General features: G+C 44.8%; 1 protein-coding gene across 7 annotated transcripts in view; it reads left to right on the top strand.

Moving 5' to 3' along the window:
- The window catches only part of SLC4A11 (solute carrier family 4 member 11), a 105,050-nt gene that overhangs the window by 39,910 nt on the left and 47,018 nt on the right, over positions 1 to 18,122 (top strand). For 6 of the 7 annotated variants that reach the window (XM_064712035.1, XM_064712034.1, XM_064712032.1 and 3 more), the window contains exons 4-7: positions 5,432 to 5,478; positions 11,023 to 11,254; positions 11,907 to 11,969; positions 12,514 to 12,595. In XM_064712035.1, the coding sequence (XP_064568105.1) occupies positions 5,432 to 5,478; positions 11,023 to 11,254; positions 11,907 to 11,969; positions 12,514 to 12,595 (424 nt within the window). The remainder of the gene's footprint in view (positions 1 to 5,431; positions 5,479 to 11,022; positions 11,255 to 11,906; positions 11,970 to 12,513; positions 12,596 to 18,122) is intronic. The other variant, XM_064712033.1, reaches the window with a different exon arrangement.

The raw sequence follows: 18,122 nt of genomic DNA, 5'->3' as shown, positions 1-18,122 counted from the left end.
AGCCTCTCCTTACCCACATTGCAGGAGGTTCTGCACAGTATATCCTTAAATTCAGGCACAATTTCTCCAGGATTTGTGGAGCTGTAGCTGCCTTACTTATCCCACTTGCAGCTGATGCTCAGACTGGAGATTTTAGAGGTGTCTCCAGCAGTTTTGGGGAGCACAAGCCAAACTCCTGCCGGCAGTGAGGAGCCAATTGGAAAGCAGGATGTGGCTGTGCCGGGGTGTGGGGGGAAAGCAGCGGAACACCAATTACGCTTCAGGAGGAATTAAAGGCTGTTCCACCCTGCTCAAACTGATCATTCCTAGATACAGAGAATCAACAGTTTCCTGTGCTCCAGAGGCACACACGTGCACGCCCGCCGCCACAAAACACAGCATCCAAATCCTGGCCCAGCCCCTGCCCAGATGACTTTTTTTCCTTCAAGGGGACGAGGAGAAAAGCTGGATGCTGGCGCCAAGGATATTCCAGGGAGAGTAAGGTCCAGAGACAAGTGGTCTGGGCTTGAATGGGTATCACTCTGCACACAATAGTCACATTTCCTCACATTAATACCAAGGTCCTTTTTATGTCTCGAGGCACAATGCTGACCCACGCGTTCCATCTGATAACTCCTGTTTTAGCAGTTTGATGTCAGAGTGGGATGTTGGGCTCCTGAGGCTTCCTACCCTCTAATGGAAAGTGGATATAGCGATTGTGTGCCGGGGAGGGGACGGCCTCCCTCCGAATTTCCTGGCCAGGGTGTTTTCAAAGCGCTGCTTAGGAAGCTGAGGGAGGTGTGGGGGGAGCACGGGTGCTTCTGCACGGAGGCAGCAGCCTCCCTTCTCCGTGCTTCACCTTGGTGCTTTGGAGCAGCTAAATCCTCCCTGTGGGTTTTAAAGCGCGTGGAAAAAAATGCACATATTTCCTTTACTCCAAATTGATTGATAGAATCTACCACAGGTGGGTTTTTTTTATGAAATATTCAGCTTTTATAGCACATAGGTGTGACAAGTGACACCTTGACCTAATCAATCTTTGTGATGTCCCCTCTCTTCCCAGTTCCCCACCCAGGAGTGTGAGGGATGGTTCTTCACCTGCCCTGCTGTTTTTGCTGCTCCACAATCCTTATTCCCACCTGCCTTTGGCCTGAGGGTTTGTGGGATGAACCGAGCAGACTTCAGGCCCTTTTCCTCATCACCTCTTGTGGGAATGTGGGAATATGGAATAATGAAGGCACAGTTATTTATCTAACAATATTTAACCAAAATTACTCAAATCTAATGGTGATTAGTCCAAGCTCAGTACAGCAAAGCAAAGAATCCTGTTGCCCTGCTGTTTTTGCTGCTCCAGATTCCTTATTCCCACCTGCCTTTGGCCTGGGTATTTGTGGGATGAACCCAGCAGACTTCAGGCTCTTTTCCTCATCACCTGTTGTGGGAATGGGGGATAATGAAGGCACAGTTATTTAACAATATTTAATCAAAATTACTCAAATCTGGGGGTGATTAGTCCAGGTTCAGGACAGCAAAGCAAAGAATCCCTCTGAGATCCTGTTTGTGCAATCCCTCACTGCCAGTGGTGTGTTAGAGGTGTCACCAGTGCTCCTGACAAACTCCTGTCACGCCATGTGGTGATGGGGTTTTATTTAAATGTCTTTAAGGCAGATTTGAAAAGCAGAACAGTTTTTTTTTCTGCTCACAGTGTGGTTTGACACAAGTGGCTGAGTCTCAGATTTGGGCAGACCCTTGATAAAAAGCAAAGATTAAATAGATTTTTTAGTTTTTTTAAGTAATAAGCCCTCACAATCTTAAATGCTTCCAGTCACACCAGGTCCTTGCCTTTTCAGGGTAAACCATGGAAGTGCTAATACAGTATTCTGCTCTGATTTATTTTACTGTGCTTATATATATTTACTGTGAAGATGCACCAGGGAGTGTTTGTAGATCTAAAGAAATGTGCCCAGCCAAAAAGCTCTTTTTCTCCAATTTCCACTCCTTTTATCCCAAAATAAAATACTGTCTTAAGATGCTGCAAGCATCCAGTGGTGGCTCTGCTCCAAAGGCTTTTGGATCTTCTCAGGTGTTAAGGGCAGCACTGGGGACCTGGATGAGGAAAAGGATGGAAAGGGATCCTGGGTGAAAGGAGATCTCTTAAGACAAAAGGTGAAAAACCTTAAACTTTGGTGTTTGACTTTCAGGGGTTTGTTTTCAGGCTTGCATGGCAGATGTTGTTACCTAAGCAGGGGGTGGAGGGGAAGCAAGGAGGGGATTTTGTTTCTCTGGGTTGCTCTCAGGGATATTATCAGGGCAGCTGGGATGAAACCAAACAAATAAACTTCCAAGCATTAAATCTCATTTGTGTTGAAGTTGGACAGGGCCTGTTTGGAGAATAAAAGGAGAGACAGAGCGTGCCACAAGGTCTGATGGTGACAATTCCTCAGAGTTGTCACAGCTGAGCTCCCTGGGAGTCGCTCGTGGGGTTCCCAGTAACGCTCCGTGCCTGTGTGCACGCATCCCAGAACGTCGGGATGCGCGTGGCGCCTTGATCTGCCTGCCAGGGGATGTCGGGGATGCGTTGCTGACTTTTTGGCTTTTCCCCTGGGCAGGACCTGGAGCAGAGCCCAACAGATAAGCTCAGCCACCCCTGGCAGCTCTCCCTCACACACACAATAATGCCCCTTGCTCGCTCGCTTGCCTAAAATAGGCTTGTGCTGCCTGCTCTGTCCAGCAAGGAGGGCCGCAAAAATAGACGTGAAAATTTCACGTGATCCCGACCTCCCTGTAGAGTTTCATTGTGACATTCAGGTGTGAAATCTGTTAGGGTTTCTGGTAGGGTGAATCCAGGGTTTTTTGCCATATCATCTCCATGAAGGGCTCCTTTGTGGAGGTGCAAGGGCCAGTGTGTTGATTCTTTTTACCCCTCCTTGGCTGGAGAGAGGTGGAGATGGTGCTCTGGAGGAGGAGAAAATGAGTGGCAGGTTGGTGGTGATTGGACTTGAGCTTTGGATGTGTCATGGGCAACCTCCTGCAGGGTTTGATCCCACTGTGCCCGGCAGGAAATAAATGGATATTTATTGTGAACAAGGCAGAAGAGCACTTGAGAAGACTCTGTGTATTTTTCCCTTCCCTTTGTCATGTTCCAGTGGATTTGCTGCTATCCCTGAGTGATTTTGTAGCACTCCAGTGAGCATTTAAGATACCAGCCCAGAACTGGGATGGACATACCCGTCCATCTCCTTGCCTGGATTAAATCTGAGCCGTGTGTTGTTGGGATGAATGATGAATGAAGCTCTGGGCTTTGCAAAATGCCACCTCCATACCCAGAACAGCTTTTTTGAGAAGTTTGAAAGATCCTGCTCCAACAGATGTAATGAGATGTTTTTGCTTGTGTTGATAAAGCAGCACTTGGTGCTCCTCCAGCTGGGTACGTGAGAGAGCTGTCAGCAAAGATTGATACATCTTGAAAATGATAAGAGGAACCAAGAGCTGCTGCCTGATAAAAGCACAACAAGAATTTCTGTTCCATTTCCATGTATCCATGAGGACAGGCTGCAGCTCTCTCTTCAGCATGTGCCTGCTATTGTTCAGGATTGTGGGTATTTTTTTTGTCTCTCCAGAACTATTTCTTGCAAAAGCAGATAAACCAAAACATGTTTTCTCCTCAATGAATATTTATGGGCTTCCAAATCTCCCCGCATACTTCTGCATGTGTAATTAGGCTGGAAGTTGGGTAAGTGAGCATTGGAGAACTACAGATGTGAGAGCCTGGGGAAAATGCTTGATGTTTCTGGTTTATTTGGGTGCTTGCTTTTTAATAATAAATTGCACTTTTTAGATGAAACAGCTTGTGTTTTCCAAAAGGCGCAGCAAAAGCAGGAATAATTGGGGCTGTTGCAGCAGCAGACTTGTCTGGTTAAGTGATGCTTTTAATCACATGTGCAGCATCCAAGTGAAATTTGGGAGAAGTTGGGTGATGTAACCAAAGCCTCTGAACCACCTCATTGTGTTTAGGGGGAGATGAAGTCAATCCTTTCCCTCTTTTCTACAGCTCTGCTCCCACTTTGAGTTGGAGCCTTTGAACCCCACTGAGGGCAAAACTCAAATTTCTGTTTGATCAGCAATGATTTTGTTTAAAGCAGTTTTCTGCATGCAAAAGATAATAGGTTTTTTTTTTTTTTTTTGGAGTTCTGGAGTTTTAACATGAGTTGCACCCTCAGCTGATTTTTGAAGAGTAGCAGGGCTTGGCTTGAAGGTGAGTGGCCAAGTCATGGGATTGCAGCAGCTCTTACAGGTTAGGATTTGGAAGTAGAGCTCTGGAAAGGAAGCAAAACCCTCATCTGAATAACTGTAACTCCGTGTTACATCTCTGTAGTTTTCCACAGCTTGGCCTCTGGAAAAGTTTTGGTCTTCAGTGGGTTTTTCCATGCTGCTGCTGCTGTGCTCATTCAAATTAAAGCTGTTCATGTGCTTCATTTTGGTAGCAGCTCAGGCTTTTGGGGGGTTTTTTTGGAGAACTTAAGGAGAAGGATGCCAGGCTGGAAGTGTTCAAGTCCATGTTGGATGGGGCTTGGTGCTGCCTGGTCAAGTGGAAAGTGACCTCAGTGGTCTTTATGATCCCTTCCATCCCAAACTTTTCCATGATTCTCTGCAAAGAAAGTACCTGTGGGACAAATAATGCCACAGAGAAGCTGCCTTGGCTGCAAGGACTCGGCTTTTGGCAAATACAGCTTGATTTTGTTTTGTTTTGTAGCTGATACCCAAAAAATGCTTTGTAGTTACTCTAAGAAAATGTTATTGTTGGCTCTTGGAAGTTTGAAGTGGGAATTTCCCGGGTTCCCCCATCCTGTGTATTCAATGACATTTACTAGTCCCTAAACAGCAGTTTTCTTTCCCAAGAGTTGTGTTGCTTTCTCCTCAGATTTATGGAGGCAGCGTGGTGAGTTGACAGGACATTAATGTGCTCATCTTGGAGTCACTGCCTGCAATCCCTTGGAAGTGCCTGGCTGTTATTGTTGACTCCTTAACGAGGACAAGGAGGGTTTCCAAACGAGGGTGACTCATGAAATCGTAGCCTCAATCTATCAAACAACGATGCATTGGATTAAATGATTACTTCAAGGATTAGAAGTTGGATTTTTGGGGAGGTGGAGAGGGAGGGGAGAGAAGGGAAGAGTAAAAATACATCAGAGTTACAAAAACCCAGCCAAAAAAAGCTGCAAGACACAATCCCCTAGTGATCAGATAATGCCAATCCAAGCGTGCTTGGTTCACGCTTCCAAAATGGGAGATGTTGTAAAAACTGAATCTCTGCTTTTCTCTAGAGATCATCCCCTGCCAAGAGAGTGATGCTTCACCTCCTCCTGAGCCTCCTGCTCGGCTCCTGCTGCCTGTCAGGTACCTCTGATAGTAACACTCTTCTGATGTGGGTTTTTTTTCTCCTTCTTTCCAGCTGAAAGTGAAGGTGCTGGCTGCGTGTTACTGCACACATCAAGGAAGGTAAGTAGAGGTGCTGTGTGACCAATTTGGTTTTTTCATCATCCAGAAGTACAGAAAAGGATCTTGAAACACACTTGAGGGGCTGCTTGTCGCTGGCCTAAACAAAAGGCATTTAAATGCTTCTTCTCTTCAATTCCTCTCCCTTTCTTTAAAGCTAAAAAGCCACGTGCTGCTCATTCTCAGAACAATTTCTCTGTAATTCTGATTGTTCCACTGCTTTTTGTCCCAGACAATTCCTTGACATGTTAATTCATCACTTTCTCTTCTGCAGCTGCCTCCACAGGGATCCAAGTGTGTCCTGGCTGCTGAGCTCCTCTGGAGCTGGAAACAGAGACACCCAGCAGACATGGCTGGGGTTTGGTTCCCTCTTTATTCCAGCTATTCAGTCATCCTTCACGAGGTTCTGCAGGAGTGAAATCCCTGGAAACAAGCAGGCTAGGAGGAGGATTAGGAGCCCACACTTAGTTTACACTTGCTCCTGAGACTGTAACTCACTAATGATAAGGTGAAAGTGCAAAAAAAACCTCTATAAGCTTTTGTTATTCCAAAACTTCAGCTATGGAAAGGCACAGAAATTACTCAGGGAGGAATTGGGTTGGTTTTTAATAACTTCTCTGTGAGGGTGGGCAGGCTCTTGCACAGGGCACCCAGAGAAGCTGTGGCTGCCCCTGGATCCCTGCAAGTGCCCAAGGCCAGGTTGGACAGGGCTTGGAGCACCCTGGGATAGTGAAGGTGTCCCTGCCATGGCAGGGGTGGCACTGGGTGATCTTTGAGGTCCCTTCCAACCCAAGCCATTCTTTAATTCTCTGATTCTGCATTTTGTACTGTGTGAAGTTTTGCCTTTAGATTTGGGAGGCTCTTGGTGCGTTAAGTTGTCTTGACTTTGTGCCTGAAGGAGTTGCCGTTGTCATGGGAACTTGTAGCATCACTGATCCTGGGAAATCACAGAATCATTTAGGTTGGGAAAACCCTCTAAGGTCACAAATCCAACCATTCCCCCAGCACCGCCAAGGCCACCACTGACATGTCCCCAAGTGCCACATCCACACAGCTTTTAAACCCCTCCAGGGATGGGGACTCCACCACAGCCCTGGGCAGCTGTGCCTGTGCCTGAGATCTTGGATTTCAGGCTTTGCTGCAGGTTGTAATTTGAAGTTTTAGTTTGTCCAGCCTTGTAAGCTTTGGGGGCTTTTTAGGGAATCCCAGAGAGCTCTTTTAATTCTGCTTTTCTTTAGGACTCTAAGACAGCTCAAATCCTGAAAAGATATTTCAGAAGTGTGAATTAGTAGTGGGAGGAAATGTGTGATAGCTTTAGAAACCTTTTCCCCAAGTTAACAAAAAACCCCAAAGCAAATCAATACCAAAGAAAACACCACCCCAAACAAAGCCACCACCAAAAAAAAAATTAAACATTGTTTGGTATAGAATCATGGAAAGTTAAAATAAGCAATTCTATGCTCTGGAATGAAAATGTCTTTATCCCTAATTTGTCTTGTCTAATCCCAGTGCCAAGGTTCTCAGTCATACACACTTGACTGAAAGTAACCTGAGAACTTAATCACTTAAAAGTGCAAATTCTAAGCCCAAACTCAGGATCTGCCTCTGATAAGAAATAGTTGGAAACTGCTAACTCATAAGTGTCTCTTCTATTTTGTTTTTCCTTTTCAGAGCTGTAGGATTCTTGCTTTTTCTGGCCTGTAGTTCATGCTTGAGCATTTTAGTGTGCTGTGGAGCCACAAATACCAGAGAGCTTTAGCAGGGCTTGAGAAAAAGACACTTTTGCCAGTTTTTCCCTCCAGGGAGGATGAGTGGAAATTTTGTGCTTCAAATGCAAAGGAAATTGAGACCTGACTCATGGAGGAGATGGCTCCAAGTGTCTGGGAAGGGGGAATCACCAGCAGAGAAGTGAGAAGCTTTGTTTGGAGAAGTTTCCCTGCAGGTTGTCCCTGTCTCTGGTGGAAGCCTGTGGTTCTGGAAGGGCAGTTTGTGTCTCAGGCAATTTGCTATCTAGCATTTGGTGGGCAGGAATAAAGGCTCTTCACACAGATTGAGCTATTTAATCACCATCACAGAGTGGTTCTGAGGGAATTGGCCCAAAGGATCATGGCAGCAGCCCAGGCAGAGCTCTGCTCAGCAGAATGGGATTTTTTGGACACCAGAAAAAATGTGCTGGTGGCTCTAAGTGAAGGTGTCTCCCTCCTGAGCAGCCAGCCAAGAGAGAGCTTGCATTTTGAGCCTTGTTGATAAGTTAGAATGTGTGATTTTGGCCTGCCTGAAGTCAGGGCAGGCTTTTTCAGTGTTTTCCCCCTTTTTTGGCACAGCAGCCTCTGTTCTGTCATGGTGCAAGTGGAGCTTTGCAATCAAGGATGCCCAGAGCTGTTCAAATGGCTCTTGGGTAGCTGACTTGGGTTTCTTCCTAAGCAGTTTCCAGCATCAAATTTCCAGCATCAAGTTTCCTGGTGTGACTTGACTATCCAGCTAAAAATATTAGAGAGGGAGCCTTCATTAATCTGCCCTGAACCCAGTGGGGGTCCTGGCTGGAACAGTTGTGCCTGAGCTGTCTCTGAGGCTTTGCTGTGCCAGTGCTTCCAGTAATTTGATTTTGGTGTGTCTCAGGGAGTGATGGATTTCTCTCCTTTCATGGTGGCTGCTTGCCTTGTGATGTTTAATGTGCATAAAGCCTCTTTAAGCTCAGGGAGTAGATTTAGACTGGGTGTTAGAGATGCTCCCTTTTGAAGGTGGGGAGGCCCTGGCACAGGGTGCCCAGAGAAGCTGTGGCTGCCCCTGGATCCCTGGAAGTGCCCCAGGCCAGGTTGGACGGGGATTTGGAGCACCCTGGGATAGTGAAGGTGTCCCTGCCCATGGCAAGGGTTTGAACTGGATGAGCTTTGAGTTCCCTTCCAGCCCAAACCATTCCATGACTCTATAATGCCTTCCCTAATCTTAGGAGCTGATAATAATGCTAAATGGATGATAAATATGAGTCTTCCCCCTATTTCCTATAAAGGACCAACAGCAGGGAAATGAAACAGCTCTGGGGCATGGAAAGTTATTTTTCCAAGGCATTGCTTGAAGCCTGTGGCTCAGCTGGAGCTGAATCCTCCTGATTTGCAATGAGCTGCTGCTGGTGCTGTCAGGCACAGCTCAGTGCAGGATCAGGGTCGATTGAGATGAGCTGGGGCCTTCCAGTGCCTGAAGGCAGCTACAAGAAAGATAGGGAAGAGATAACTTAAAATAGTCTGGAGTGACAGGACAAGGGAAAATGGCTTCAGACTGAAAGAGAGTAGGTTTAGACTGGATATTAGGAAAAAATTCTTTATCATGAAGATGGTGAGGCCCTGGCACAGCTTGCCCAGAGAAGCTGTGTCTGCCCCACCCTGGAAGTGTCCAAGGCCAGGTTGGATAGTGCTCTGAGCAACCTGGGACAGTGGAAAGTGTCCCTGCCCATGGCAAGGGACGGAACTGGATCATCTTTGAGGTCCTTTCAATCCAAACCATTCTGTGATTCTGTGATCTGGGCAGATAACCCACATGAATGCCTTTGATTAATTTTTTGCTGTCCCTCACCTTTCTCCTTCTGCTATTCTCCTTCTGGTTGCTTCTCTGCAGAAGTTGGTGACACAAAGCCACCTTTGCTATTTTGAAAACGCATTATTACAGGTGTATGTTAATCTGCTCTCACTTTTGAGACAGACTCAGTGCTTGCACTTCTGAGGTGGAGTTGTAGCTGTGTCACCGTCTCCTCTCCTACGAGCAGATGGCTCCAAAGCCTTGGGGGTGGGAGCTGAAACGCTTCAGAGAATCCTCCCTCTCAAGGATGCTGTGGAAAGAGTGATTGATGCAAAGTAAAACAGTGCTAATTGCAATGGATGTGTACTGACAACTTGATAGTTGCTGTGATAATTACAGTAATTAGGGAGATGTTAGCATTTTTTTGCCTGTGTCTATAAATGGAAAAGGTAAGAGAGAATGTGCATGGAAGGAGAGGACCCATGAGGGATGGCCGTGCACCCTGGGGGAAATGTGGCATGGTCCTGGCTGTGGAGGCAGCTGGGGATCAGATTTGTAAAAGCAATTCAGAGCTTGGTTCTTCCTGAGCTTGAGGGGAACTGAGGGTTTCAATGTCTCTTGACAATCTGGTTCTCAGCATCACGAATTGAGCTTGGCAGCTTTCCCATGGGAAGGAAGATCCATAGAACAGCTCAGTTCACATTTCCTCACTCAGGCTGTTGGACAGGGCCAAGACTGCCAGCCCTCCTTGTCCAATGCTTGTGTGTGGATTTCCGAGGACTCTGCAATGGGAATTTGTAGTTTGATCACTCAATTAATCACCTTCCCACTGACAGGTACAGAAAGGAGTTGAGGTCTACATATTGCAGACAGGTAGAAAAATTATAAAAGAAAAGCCTCATAAAATCAGGCCTGCTCTGCTAAATTAATAGCTGGCCTGTCACTTCTAAATGCAGCTAAGTACTTTGCAAGTTCTCATGCAAAAACATCTTGAAAATGAGAGTTTGTTAACACAACAGTCTATTTCTAGGGTAGAAAACAAGTGCACCTATATAAACAATAAGCTCAGTCCCATAAGAAGATAGATAAACAATAAGCTCAGTCCCATCAGTGAAGATAATATGTAAACAATTCAAGAATAGAGAGATTTGATAGACAAATAAAATACCTTTTACTAACCAATAGAGTAATTAGCAAGAAAGCTATTAACCAGTTAAAGTTGCCCAGGAAGGCTGTAAAAACTGTATTAAATGAGTTGTGTGAATAAAGAATTAACTTTTCCTGCATGAAGAGACTGAGTTCTGACATACTGGGACTGTCTCTTCCATCTCAAAGCCAGTGAGTCTGGGACAGCAGAAAGAACCAGCAGAGAGCTGGGATAGTTTCAGCCTCTGCTGTCTTTTATTCATTATTGCTTTAAAGCTAAGTCTACAAAGGAAGAAAACTTCCATGGAAGTGGAAAGAACAGAAATTTAGCAAATGTCAGAAAAGTTGATGGGCTGGATGGCATTCCCCACCTTCCACTTCAGGCTCCCTAACTGGGAGCACTGGGAACAGATGGTTCCCAGTTTGAGGACAACTGGGTTGACTTAGCACTGAGATTCATACTGGTGATTTTTCATGCTGCTGAGCTCAGTGTCCAATTCTCCCAAATAACTTTCCCACTTTTTTGTCAAACTTCCTGAATTACTTGAATCTAAAAAAGATTTAAAATGCTACCTTAAATATTTTTACTTTTAGACCAACTTAATCTAGGCTAAAAAAAACCAACCAACCACAAAAAAAACTTTTTTTAAAAAAAATTCTGCTTTCTATGTCAGGGTATAAATGGTACCTGTGGGCACACTGTTAGGATAAGCCTTGAAAATGCAAACCTTCCATGCATTAATGCATAAAATGCTTTTTCTTCTGTGATCTCCATGGCCAGTAGAATCTTTGGTTGTGTGCTAACCTCAGCAAAACTGCTTGTGAAGGACCCAAATTCTGCTTTGCTGGTTTTGTGTACAGCTGTCTCATGCTCTTTTCTCAACACAGTACCTGAAATTAAAGAATTTTGAGGAGGAGGTGAGAGCCCAGAGAGACCTGGATGGTTTCTTGGCCAGAGCCAGCATCATCCTGGATGAAACAGCCACGTCCTTGGACGATGTTCTCCGGGAGATGCTGAGACATTTCGCCGAGGATCCTGAGAACATGGAGCCCAGCTGCAACTTCGAAAAAATCATGAACACTTTATTCACAGATTCAGGGACCCCACGGGAAGGGAACGGTAATCAGCTCTTTGCTTTGCCTGCTGGGCTGCTCTTCATTTGCCATCCTGGCCATGGTGGGGTGTGCTGGGCAATCACTGTGTGGTCCCCAGGCTTGCACGTTGCATGTGACCCCATGGGTTAATTTTATTTTCCATGTCATTCAGACTGAAGGGCCTCATTTCTCCTGGGTTTTTGTGTTTTGGTGGAGTCTTACCCCTGTTTCATTAAGATCATCCATTGTGGTGTTCTCTGGGGCGTCTTGTTTGCGTGGACCCTTTTAGTTTGCTTGTCCTCATCAGCAATGGCTCCTTTGCCTTGTGATTCTCCACCTGAATTCACACAGGCTGAGGAATTTTGCCTGCTTTGGATGAGTAACTGGGGAGGGTTGATCCTTTGTGTCACTCCCAGCCCATTGGAGGAAATTGGAGACACTTGATTTTCCTCCAGAAGCTCAACTGGGGCAGCCCTAGCCAAGGTTGTTGGCTTGGTATGACCTTAAGCTATCAACAAATGGTATCACCTTAAGCTATCAACAACTGGTATCACCCTAAGTTATCAACAACTGGTATCACCTTAAGCTATCAAAAAAATGTTGTAGTGTAGTCTAAAAAATTACTGCCTTATAGCCCAAGATGTGAAGAAGCTTAACTAAGCATTGTTTCTCTGTAGGCATCCTTGATGGTTCAGAGCCACCAGGAATGATTGCACTATCATATCCAGCGCACCTCAAATGTAACTGTCACAGCCTGAGTGAATTTGTTTAACAGATATGTCAAGTCCTGAGCATGTAGTAAGCATGTTCATGCTTTGGTTACTTCTTGCTACCTGTCTTTAGAGCTTCGCATTTGTAATCCTTTTAATTTAGGCTTTCTGCCAATAAAGAACAAAAAGTAAGTAGTGCTGTAAAATAGTGTGAGAGCAGTAGCTGGGAAGAGGGGGAGAGAGGGCAGGGGATTGGGAAGGTGACATCCCTCCCAGTCCTGTCTGTGTGTGTGTGGTGGATAATGCTAATCTAATAACCCAGTACTGCAGTAGGATGATGTTGGGAGGAGAAAGCAGCTGCTTTTCTGAGCTGTGAATAGTTTAAGGACACAGTTCAAAAGCAGCAGGGCAAATGTTTCCATCTCTCTCTGTCAGCCCCCACCCCTGCATTAGTCCACTGGGCAGATAGGAATGCTTGGGATTAGTAGTCAGCTTCCATTTAGACAGAAATGTTATTTACAGCTGCAGAATAAATGAGGACAGCCTGTGATGTTTCCCTCTCTTCTCTTCCCAGTTCACCTTTTATCAGACACAATTCAAGGGGTCACAGCCACAGTCACGGGGGTGCAGTATCAGCAGTCCTGGCTCTGTATCATGTAAGTACCTGGCTTAGATGAGCAAAACCACTGACATCCAAACCTTTTCCTGCTGCTGGGAGGAGCAGAGGTTCAGAATGTGCCCTTTTGGGTTAAGATGGTGGTGCTTGTTCCATCCATCCTGTGGGATCTGTCTCTCTCTGGGCTGCTTCTCTTGGCAAACACATGCAGTAGGTGACCACAGCCCCTCCAGGGCATTCAGCTCTTGGATGTTATAGAAATCTGCTGTTAACAAGCTAAGAATGCTGAAAAAATGAGCCAGAAAATGCTAATTACTGAGAAATGCTAATAAGGGGACAAGCAAACTGGTTCATGGACTGCTTTGCCTGCCAAAGTCTGGGAGCCTGGACCAAAAGATTTCTGAGGTCCTTTGATGGAACCATCCAAACTTTGTTGCTGAAAATTGAAGTCAGACATTCCACACTATTTAGACACTGATTACTTTGTCTGACAATTAATTTGGACGCTGATTAATTGTCAACACTGTTAAACATTGGAGGAGCAGGCCCTTAAGAACTCTGTCACCTGGGATTTATGAGATGTGGTGGCTTCACCCCAGCTTGCACTTGACCAGAACTGGGGTTTGAAGTCATTGTCTCCAAGTCAGGCCTGTGGGGTGAGCCAGGCTGTCCCTTCACAGGGGAAAAGCCAGAACCTGAGTCCCTGAGCCAGCCAAGGCTGTGCCTTTTTGACTCTTGCTTTATTCCTGTGCATTCTTAAAGTCAGAGTTGTCAAGAAATATGTTAATTCCCAGAGAAATGGCTGGGATATGTGGGATAGGTGCCTAAAGGCATGCACATATTTTAGCCTTCACAGCCAGTTTGCTGGGACAACTGTCACAATAGTTTTCCTTCTGCTTGCTCTTCTCCTGCCCTCTGCTTATGGCTGGGGAAAATGGAGAGAAATAGAGGATTAAGAAAAAAAAAACCAATCAAAAAATAGACAACACAATCAACAAACAAGGAGAAATCTTCCCCTTGTTTTGAGTCTCTTATGAAAGAGAAGGATGTGATCTCCATGTGAAAAAGAAGTGATGGCATATCAGGGCATCAGAGAGCTGGATGATATTTTTTGCTTTTGGTGCTACTTTTTTACACCTGGCACTTACAGAGCAGGACCACAATGAACAAAACTAATCTATAAAGTAAAATAGTGTCAACCAAGAGGACTTTTGGGCAGTTTTCTCCTCTTTGGATGCCATAGGAAGGGTAACAGCAGTAAGGATAAGGTGCTGCTGATGCAGAGGATGGAAGTTGCTCCTGTGGGGTGAGGAGGGTTTTGGGGAGTGTTGCCTTAACACCAAAGCATTTTAAAGGTCAGGATACAAATGCTGTGATTACATACATGAGACTGAAAAGGGTGGGTTCAGCCTCTTAGGAAAGTGAGCCAAAGCTTTAAATGCATCCATGTGAGTAATCCTGGCTTCCATGACAAGAGATGATTTAAAAAATAAGCTCAGAGCCTGAAGGTGTCTTGTGCAAAACTTTCCTTGTTTCTTCCTTTTGTTGCTCTGAAGAGGGAGAAGAAAGTGGTGGGAAAGCAATGATGAGTTATTAACCATAATTATCTAATTATTGCACTGTATTTCTGCTGGAGTTATTGTGCAACAGATTGTGAACCATATTTTTAGATCTTACATTTTTCTTGAAGTCAGATTGCAAAACAGCTTCCAAACCTCTGAAGTAAAAGGAATTTGTTGATGAAAAAATTTTCCATATGAGTGGGAAGAACCTTTAAGATATCTGCTATTCTTTATCCTTGAATTTGGTCTATACCCTTTGCTAAGTTTTAAATTAGCACTTCTGGGTTGGTGCACATTAACCAACTTTTAATTCCTGGTGGATGAGATAAAATTGATATAATAAGATTATATTAATGAGGAGGAACAGCTCAGAGATAAGGTTTTGGTGGTGTTGCTTCTGCATAGATGATGAGAGGGAATATTAACATCTGAAATTAGTTAGGGGTGAGAAAGGAAGGAATTGTGTAGGATATTCACCGAGTTGTGCAGAGCCTGGCTGCAGAAGAACATTCCTAATGAAGACAAAAATGTGTTTCCCTCTCCTTTGTGCTGGAAAGAAGGCTCTTATTTCTTATCAGATTTATCCTCCCTGAAAAGAGCAGTGGGGAAAACCTGGGGTAGAGATAATCGTTCTGCTTCTGTTGGATTTGGTGCTTTCCTGATGGTTTCAGGTCTAGGGAAGCTCCAGCAAGGTCAGACATTCCATATGGAGCTGGGCTTCAGTCACAGGGCAGAACAAACCCTTGAGGAATTGAAGATCTCAAGGTTTCAATGTTCCTGTGAAGTCCAGAAAAACAACTGAATTCTGATTCACTGCAGGTCTTAGGGGTGGATTTGTCAGGAATGACGAAAACCTGATCTTGCTGAGGCCATACCAGGATGCATCAGCTTATGGAAAACTTGGGATTCTTCAGTTAAAATGAGAGCTGAGAGTATCAAAGCCTTTCATGCCCCAGGGTCCAGCTCTGGAAGAATGAAGTTTCTATTTGTGTACATGGTCACTTCCTAACTAGAAAGCAAATCTTGAGAGTTATAGATGAGCTCCATCAGCCCAGGACAACATCTCATACCTTTGAAACCATGGACACAACTCTTTTTTACTCGTATTTCAGCATTTGCCAGAACAGGAAGACCCAAACTGCCCAGAGATCTCATCTCTACTTCTCTGGGATGTTGTTTCTTTGGACAACCTGGGATGAGGGATTTCTGTCCCAGACTGGGGAGTGCTGGACTGTTTTCCTCAGTTATTTAAGTGAGGAAGTTCAGCTGCTGGCAGGAGCTGCAGCATGGAATGATTAAAGCTCCCCTGAAGCACCCAGACCTGCCATGATCCCAGCACAGAGGGGTAAACTGGATGTTTTCCATGGGATAAATGGGCAAGAAGATCCAGTGGGAGCTGCTAGTTTTGGTGTTGCAGTTTTATGCCTCAAAAAGGCCAAGAAACCCCTCCCCAAGAAATCCCATGAAGAGGTGACTCTATCCCAAGCCAAGTCCTGTCACACCCCTCTCCTTCTTTAACTGCCTGACAAATGAAGATGAACATGCCTGATTTTTAATTTTTTTGCTCTTGGAGTGAAGGATATATGATTTTAAAATGGCTTAACTGGGTGCTGGTGGATTTTTCTCCCTCATGTCCTGCGAGGTAAAACATCAGCTCAGTGGGTTATGGAATAAATATCCCTGAGCTGATGGAACTCCCCAGGCATCCCAACTTCCAGGCTGTGTTCTCCCTGCCAGCACATTGATATAACTGCTGATTTACAGAGCTGAATCCTTAGAAGAATGTGAAATCAAGCTGCTCCATGGTCAGGATGGAGTAGTTGTAGAGCCATTTCTGGCTGGATTGCTAAGGCACATGGACTGGGCATTAAAGTGATTTCCTAAAGCTCTTTTAACAGGCAGAGCAGAGGGAAAAAAGCCTCTCTGCAAGCAAAGAGTGGTTCAGTGGTTTGTGTGCTCTGTGTTGCTATAGAATTTCTGCCTTTGATGCAGCCTGTCATGGCAGTGACTCCTGTGGAGGAGTTTAACACAGAAAAACCCAGGTAGCCTCTCAAAAATAGGTATTGCGAGATGATATTGGATAACCAGCAAGGCTACTGTTGAGATAATCAAAATTTGAGGAGTTAGATCCCAAATTTAATGTATTGTGGTGAAAGATGTGACTCTCAACAGAACTAATGCAGGTCCATTTCATGTGTTTAAGGATTTTTCCAGACCCAGAGGTCTGTGGGTTTCTAGAAGAGTCACACTGTCTCTGATTTAGCTGTTGAATAGATTGCAAATAGAGATGCTTCACTTGCTGTCTCTTCCTCAGATTGTTCTTTTAAAGGGCAGAATGGGAAATTAAAACAGTTGGACTGCTTAAAACAAATATTTTCATTTAGAGGGATGATTACAAGATTTGGAGCCTTGTAAGCAAGAGCCTCTTCTCCAGAATTTACAACCATCATCTCTCAAGTGTTCTTTGGGCTCAGAGAACCATACAATTTTTTAAGGGCCTCTCCACCCTTTTTGATTTTTCCCAGATTATGCTGGAGAGTGGAAGCTTTTGCAGGTGCTGTTTTATGTAAAGAAAACCTCAAATTCAACCTCTGCATTAGGAATTTGGGCCCTGAAGAAGAAAGATGGCTTGTTTTGCTACCTGCAGGGTCTGAACAGGGGTGAGAAGTCTCCCTATAGAATCAGGAAGGTTGGAAAAGTCCAATCCTTAATGCAGCACTACCGTGTTCACCTCCAAACCATGGCCCCAGTGTTGAGTTTGGGAGGTCACCAGGATGAAGGAGGAATTGAGAATCTGACTCTTAGAAGGCTGATTTATTATTATATTATATTATATTATATTATATTATATTATATTATATTATATTATATTATATTATATTATATTATATTATATTATATTATATTATATTATATTATAGTATTGTATAGTATAGTATTGTATAGTATATACTAAAACTATATTAAAGAAAGAGAAAGGATACAGACAGAAGTCTTAACAAGAATGATAATGAAAAACTCATGACTGACTCCTCAGAGTCTGACAGAGCTGATGGTGGTTGGTCATTAATTAAAAGCAAATCACATGAAACCAATCAAACATGCACCTGTTGGTAAACAATCTCCAGCCACATTCCAAAGCAGCAAAACAGGGAGAAGCAAATGAGATAATATTCTTTTTTTTTCTCTGAGCATTCTCATCTTCCCAGGAGAAGAAATGCTGGCAAAGGGATTTTTCAGAAAATATCACAGTGACAGCCCCAGTGCCACAGCCAACATCTGGCAAGGGTTCTTTGAATTCAGAGAACCAATTAATTTTCTTTTTAGGGCCTCTCCCTCCATGCTGGGCCATCCCAGGTGGTGCTGGAGAGCTCCTGCAGGTGTTGTGTGATGGAATAGAATTCTCAATACTCACTGAGCTGGAGGAGATCCTTCCCCCTGGAGAGGATGAGTCTCCTGGAGCCCAGCAAGGTGCATTTCCCAGGCCAGAAGGACTCCCAGCCTGGAGTGGGGGTGTTGTGGCTGAGACCAGCCTGTGCCAAGCTCTGGGTGAGCTGCCTGGCCTGGCCACAGCTTCATTCCTCACTTGCAGATCCTGCTTTCTCCACGCTGGTGCCTGGAGCTGCTCAGCAAAGGAAGATTTATTGGCAGTGGTTGAGAACAAGAAGTGTCATTGTTGTTCTGTGTGGGGACAGGAAAAGGCTGGCTGGCTGATTACCTCTGCTGGGCACTTTTTCATACTGCAAGGGATAATTTGTTTCTGAATTAACTTCCTTTCTTGCCCTTTTAAAAGAGGGTTTCTGTTTCTCTTAGGTCTCCATAATTTGACCCTTTTTATGATTTGCTTGAGCAATGTGTTATTACTCTGATAACATCTTGGGTGTGGGGCAGACCTGGGGCACGTGGGACTCGGTGGATCTGGGATTTTGGTGGAGCTCTGCCAGTTCTCACCATCCCAGTGCCACCCTCAGCACCACCAGAGGCAGAGAGGAGCACAGGGAAGCA

The sequence above is a fragment of the Zonotrichia leucophrys genome, chromosome 4 (genome assembly GCF_028769735.1).
Source record: "Zonotrichia leucophrys gambelii isolate GWCS_2022_RI chromosome 4, RI_Zleu_2.0, whole genome shotgun sequence".
In the NCBI taxonomy this organism is placed as follows: Eukaryota; Metazoa; Chordata; class Aves; order Passeriformes; family Passerellidae; genus Zonotrichia; species Zonotrichia leucophrys.
Note: the sequence above shows the minus strand (reverse complement) of the source record. Positions and strands in the feature narration are given on the sequence as shown.